Source organism: Rhinopithecus bieti, unplaced genomic scaffold, assembly GCF_001698545.2.
Source record: "Rhinopithecus bieti isolate Rb0 unplaced genomic scaffold, ASM169854v2 scaffold_947, whole genome shotgun sequence".
In the NCBI taxonomy this organism is placed as follows: domain Eukaryota; kingdom Metazoa; phylum Chordata; class Mammalia; order Primates; family Cercopithecidae; genus Rhinopithecus; species Rhinopithecus bieti.
The window spans coordinates 4161497-4168119 of NW_016803664.1; the positions used below are offsets into that span (position 1 = coordinate 4161497).

Sequence of the window (6623 nt, forward strand, 5' to 3'; positions counted from 1 at the left end):
CAGGACAATAGCAATAGAAAATCTTGGCCGGGCGCGGTGGCTCAAGCCTGTAATCCCAGCACTTTGGGAGGCCGAGGCGGGCGGATCACGAGGTCAGGAGATTGAGACCATCCTGGCTAACACGGTGAAACCCCGTCTCTACTAAAAATACAAAAAAACTAGCCGGGCGAGGTAGCGGGCGCCTGTAGTCCCAGCTACTCTGGTGGCTGAGGCAGGAGAATGGCGTGAACCCGGGAGGCGGAGCTTGCAGTGAGCTGAGATCTGGCCACTGCACTCCAGCCCGGGCGACAGAGCGAGACTCCGTCTCAAAAAAACAAACAAACAAACAAACAAACAAACAAAAAAACTAGCTTGGCCATGATGGTGAAACCCTGTCTCTACTAAAAATACAAAAAATTAGCTGGGCATGGTGGTGTGTGCCTGTAATCCCTGCTACTCGGGAGGCTGAGGCAGGAGAATCACTTGAACCCGGGAGACAGAGGTTGCCGTGAGCCAAGATCGTGCCACCACACTCCAGCCTGGATGACAGAGCGAGACTCCATCTCAAAAGAAAAGAAAAAAAAAGAACTAACACTTATGTAGCATTTACCATCCATCAAATATGCTTCTCAGTACTGTTGTGTATATTATTTAATGTTCCCAACAACCTTATGAAGTAAGTTACTATTGTTATCCTCACTTTATATTTTTTAACTTTTTTTGAGACAGAGTCTCATTCTGTAGGCCAGACAGGAATGAGAAAGGCCATGTACAAGGGGAAGTACTCAGCTGCTAAATCCAAGGTAAGGGAGAGGGGACCACTGACCTTATCTCAAGTGACAAGATTAGGGCTTACTGCACTGCAGCCCAGACCTCCAGGACTCAAGTGATCCTCCCGCCTTAGCCTCGCAAGTAGCTGGGACTACAGGCACTAACCACCACACTCAGCTAATTTTGTTGTTGTTGTTGTTATTGTTTTGAGACTGAGTCTGGATGTTGTTTTGAGACTGAGTCTGTTATTGTTTTGAGACTGAGTCTTTGAGGCCAGAGTGCGGTGGCACACAGTGGCAGGATCTCAGCTCACTGCAACCTCTGCCTCCTGGGTTTAAGCGATTCTCCCACCTCAGCCTCCGGAGTAGCTGGGATTACAGGCGCCCACCACCACGACCGGCTAATTTTTGTATTTTTAGTAGAGATGGAGTTTCACCATGTTGGTCAGGCTGGTCTCAAACCCCTGACCTCAAGGGATCTACCCGAGGCGGGTAGGATTACAGGCGTGAGCCACCGCGCCCAGCCATTCCCCCCCCCCACACACACACACACCTTTTTTGAGACGGAATCTTGCTCTGTTGCCCAGAGCGCAGTGTTGCGATCTTGGCTTACTACAACCTCCACCTTCAGATTCAAGTGATTCTCCTGCCTCCGTGCCTCGAGTAGCTGACATTACAGGCACTCACCACCACGCCCGGCTAACTTTTGTATTTTTAGCAGAGACAGGATTTCGCCATTTGGCCAGGCTGGTCTCGAACTGCCAACCTCACGTGATCCGCCTGCCTAGGCCTCCCAAAGCGCTGGGGTTACAGGCCTGAGCCACCGCACCCGGCCTAGTATTTACTACTCTTTTTTTATTAGCGAAATACTACATTCCCCATGATGCCCCAGATCCGGAAGGAAGTGAGACTCGCACTTCCCATGATTGCTTATAGACCGGAAGCCGAAACCTTAGTTCTCTTTCCCATCTTGCAAGGTAAGAATGGCGGGGTTCTTTGCAAGACTCCAGTTCAGGACTTCCAATCCTTCGCCATCCGAACCTGGAGGGCATCCAGTCGACACCTACAGGGGTCGGACATGCCCAAGGCTAACTGAGAGGCCTTCCAGACGCTTCATTTTTGCCGTTTGGGTTTGCAGCGGGGCACGAAGAGGGTGAGGTAGAATGCCGTAGTGGCTCCCTCCGGCTGTTCGCCACTCTCTTGGACTAGAGGAACGAGGCCGTTTCGGGGACCCGTAGCGGACTGGTGGGTGTTAGAGGAAGCGGGGCGACGGCGCGTGCACTGAGTTCCCGGTCCTGGGTTCCAGAGGATGACACTGAGCCTGTCGCAGCCACGTTGGGGTTCCGCACTGAAACCAAAACGTTTCGCGTCTCAGCGTCCGCGACCGGAAGTCGCCTCTTGGTCCTTACGATCTTTTTCTGTTTGGGCTCAATTTGGACTGATTCTGTTTGTGTTCGCAATTCCAAAATTGAGTTTCTTGAAAAGAGACACTGCTTTTAAGGGTTAAGACGAAAGGTACTAAAAGGGATTTCAAGTTCTGGTCCTGGTGCTTCCAACCTGTGGGCACATTCTGCATCTAAGTTTTCTAATTAGCAAAACAGTGATAAAAAAATGATGGTTGTACAGACTTCTGACTGCTCAGTATTTGGCAAAAACCTAATAGGTGTGAGATAGTTTCAAATCCTCAAGAGAATAGTTTATAGTGTATTGGGGAGACAACCCCCAAATGAGACATAGTGAAGGTTGGAGTAGAATGGGTAGAGTTGAAGGCCTGTATCTTACTGGGGAAGGGATTGTAGTCTGGGAAGCTCAGCCCATTCATGTACAGGTCGTCATTGTCTTGTTAAGAGTTGAAATGCCTTTTTTGTCTACAAAAAATATTTGTAGATGGCGGGTGAAAAAGTTGAGAAGCCGGATACTAAAGAGAAGAAACCCGAAGCCAAGAAGGCTGATGCTGGTGGCAAGGTGAAAAGGGTAACCTCAAGGCTAAGAAGCCCAAGAAGGGGAAGCCCCATTGCAGCCGCAACCCTGTCCTTGTCAGAGGAATTGGCAGGTATTCCCGATCTGCCATGTATTCCAGAAAGGCCATGTACAAGAGGAAGTACTCAGCCGCTAAATCCAAGGTAAGGGAAGAGGGGACCACTGACCATTGTGTCTTACCCTTAATTGGCATTCTCTTATTGTTGATGCATTTGTGTCCTTGCAGGTTGAAAAGAAAAAGAAGGAGAAGGTTCTTGCAACTCTTACAAAACCAGTTGGTGGTGACAAGAACGGCGGTACCCGGGTGGTTAAACTTCGCAAAATGGTAAGATATGGGGACTGTAGATTGGATTTTCAGTTTGTGCTTGAATACTGAAGGTGTTTTTGAATACTTTGATACTGTAAGTTTCTGCATACCAGAGAATTTCTGATAGAAAATAAAGGGCTCTGGGTTTGCAACTTGGCTTCAACATTTACTATTAGTCTTAAATAATTTAAGTTACTCTTCTGTGCTTTGTTCCTTTGCGTATAAAATGGGAATGAGGCTGGGCATGGTGGCTCATGCCTGTAATCCCAGCACTGTGGGAGGCTGAGGCGAGCAGATCACCTGAGGTCAGGAGTTCAAGACCAGCCTGGCCAACATGGTGAAACCACATGTCTACTAAAAATACACAAATTAGCCGGTTGCGTGTCTGTAGTCCCAGCTACTCTGGAGGCTGAGGCAGGAGAATCTCTTGAACCCGGGAGGCAGAGGTTGCACTACTGCACTCCAACCTGGACGACAGAGGAAGACTCCATCTCAAAAAAAATAAGATGGGAATGAGGGTTTACGTCAAAAAGTTATTATGGAGATTAAATGAAATAATATATAGCCTGTTGTATAGAACATTTCCCACTAGAGCAGTGTTTCTTGGCCCCCTTTACCACACACAAGACCCAATGTAGTCTCAGGATTTGCTCTGTGATTTTCATTATGGGAACATTCCTAAGTAAGTTACACCATACAGTTTCACAGCTGAAGATTACTGCATGAGAGGGAAGTTGACAGTTGTCTCGTGAACTTGTTTTCCTATTAGGTGATCATGTTTGTGGTGAAAGTGAGACTGCACTAATGATATGGTATAGTTAGAAATAGTTTATTGTGAGTTATTTGTAGTTACATCTTTAATGGCCCTTGCATGGTGTCTAACTTTTGCAACAAATGATCTGCCAGTCCTACTGTCTGGTTTTATGCAATTTGTTTTCCTTTGTGCATGAAGTGGGAGTAAGACTTGTTGCTGTGAGGATCAGATGAAGTGGCTAGGATATTAACACACTTTACTTGAACTGGAAAACAAGCCGTGTATCCCTAATCTGCAAAATGTGGCATGTCACACGTGTAATCTCGGGTTTAGTTTTTGCTCAAGATTACAAAGGTGACTTGCTTGATGCTTTATTTGCTTGAACACACAGCTCATTCATTAAATGGTTTCTGTCCTGTTTTGCACACAGGATGCAGAACCATAATTGACCTTTTCCAAGTTTAAAATCTACTTAGCAGAAATGAAAATGGAATCGTGTAAATGTTATACTTCAAAATAAATAAAAAGACTATAGCAGAAGTTTGGCTGACATAGCTCACTTCTACCAATCTGAATGGCTTATTTAAATAAGTTGGATCTATGGACTCTCCCCAGCCTAGATATTATCCTACTGAAGATGTGCCTCGAAAGCTGTTGAGCCACGGCAAAAAACCCTTCAGTCAGCACGTGAGAAAACTGCGAGCCAGCATTACCCCCGGGACCATTCTGATCATCCTCACTGGACGCCACAGGGGCAAGGTGAGAGTTTCTGTGCTTGAGGAGCTTCACTGCAGCTGCCTGGGGTTCCTAGTGGCAATGCGTTTGCATGCTAGGTGTAGTTTTCCTTTATTTTCCTGTGTTTGGGGCAAGGGGAAATGATCTGCAAGATACAACTTATTTGTTGCAAATAACAAGTTTAATCCATGGTGATTTATTAGCCATTTCCTGCTGTTGATTATGTTATACATGTTCATTTGCTCAAAAATGTATTTATGCCTGGAGTACTACCTTAGTAGCTTGCTGTGGTTGCTTCCAGAACTGCTGAGCTATGTACATATACATGTAGAAATTTCCTTTACCCAAATTTAGATGCTTGTGGTTTTATGAATTCAGAAATCAGCTTTTAATTGCAGAAAGCTAATTATTTTCTTTTTTGACTTACAGAGGGTGGTTTTCTTGAAGCAGCTGGCTAGTGGCTTGTTACTTGTGACTGGTAAGAAAATCCTTGGATTGTGATGTTCTGTGAAACTTCCATTTTTAAATGCTTGCAATATACACGTTTGTTTGCTACTGCCTACATGGTAGACACTTTCTAATGCCACAAGTGTCTGAGGCCCATTTCATTGCCTTGTGTGCATGTGGGTTAGACAGGTGGTCTTTTTTGTGTAGCAACATAACAAGTAATGGTCACCTAAATTGCGGGATGATGATTGTTCCCCCTTTTCCTTGCTAAATTAATTTTCCCCCTTAGGACCTCTGGTCCTCAATCGAGTTCCTCTACGACGAACACACCAGAAATTTGTCATTGCCACCTCAACCAAAATCGATATCAGCAATGTCAAAATCCCAAAACATCTTACTGATGCTTACTTCAAGAAGAAGAAGTTGCGGAAGCCCAGACACCAGGAAGGTGAGATCTTCGACACAGAGAAAGAGGTAAGTTTCTACTTGTCTCTCCTGTGTTAGCACTGGCCCTTCTTCCTGGGAGTGAAAAGAAACAGGCCTAAGCATTGTTACACAAAAAGAAGAAAAATGAAAGGTTAAATAATGAAGAATACCGGGAGATACTTAGTATTCCAGATTCTTTTAAATTGAGTAGTTCTTTTAGCAGTCTGGGAGCTCAACTTCGAATTCTGAAGTTTGGTGGAATTGTGTGGGAATTAACTGCTATTGGGAATGTGCCCTTACTTATCCTTGATGTGTACTAAAGTATACAAAAGCTTAAGAGCTGTTTTTATTACATAAAAAATGGGTTGTATTTCACAGCATTCCAAGGAAAGGATTGTCAAAATTGTCTTTAATGTTTTCTAAGTATTCTTGGAGATTAGTACTTGTGAGACAGGACTCCTTAGTTGACCTACAAGTAATTTGATATGTGCCTGTTTTAAAATGTTTAACTTTCTCTTTATTTAGAAATACGAGATTACAGAGCAGCGCAAGATTGATCAGAAAGCTGTGGACTCACAAATTCTACCAAAAATCAAAGCTGTTCCTCAGCTCCAGGGCTACCTGCGGTCTGTTTTTGCCCTGACGAATGGAATTTATCCTCACAAATTGGTGTTCTAAATGTCTTAAGAACCTCATTAAATAGCTAACTACATTTTGTTTGTGTCTCTTGTAAATTTTTGGTTTTTTAAAAAAATTCTTACCTGCCTAAAGGTGTAGTCTGACCATGCTAGGTCACCTGGGGATTTCCTTTGTAGAGAATGGGATTGGAAGGGAGGGGGTGTCTACAAGAGAGCTTGCTTGTTGGCTTTGCATTGGTGTTCTTGGCTTCAGATTCGTTCTTGGTGCCTGGCTAATAACTTTGTCATCCACCTTCTACCAAGGTAAGGTGGTGGCATTTTCCCACTCGGCCCTGAAGAAGTCAGTGCTAAACTACATGGATGAGAGAAGAGAATAACTGCTGACTTCGACAACAAACTCCCATTTCTCCCTCTTATGCTCAATTTTCAACTCCTCCCCAATAATCATGAGGCCGTGTTCTGTTTCCCAGGCCAGTGCAGTGGCAGTTCATGGACACATTTATCACGTATTATGGCCCCAATTCCTATTGCCTGGGCTAGTTCAACTCCTGGTCTCTAGCTATTCTCCTGCCTAGACCTCTCAAGGT

General features: G+C 44.8%; 1 protein-coding gene across 1 annotated transcript; it reads left to right on the forward strand.

The window, feature by feature from the left end:
• Positions 1-2636: 2636 nt before the first annotated feature.
• RPL6 (ribosomal protein L6) lies at positions 2637-6107 on the forward strand. The gene is given in 7 exon segments (XM_017847106.1): positions 2637-2712; positions 2715-2872; positions 2956-3054; positions 4406-4549; positions 4955-5003; positions 5262-5446; positions 5924-6107. Coding segments are annotated over 7 exon segments (864 nt in total). The 3' UTR covers positions 6077-6107.
• The last annotated feature ends 516 nt before the right edge of the window (positions 6108-6623 follow it).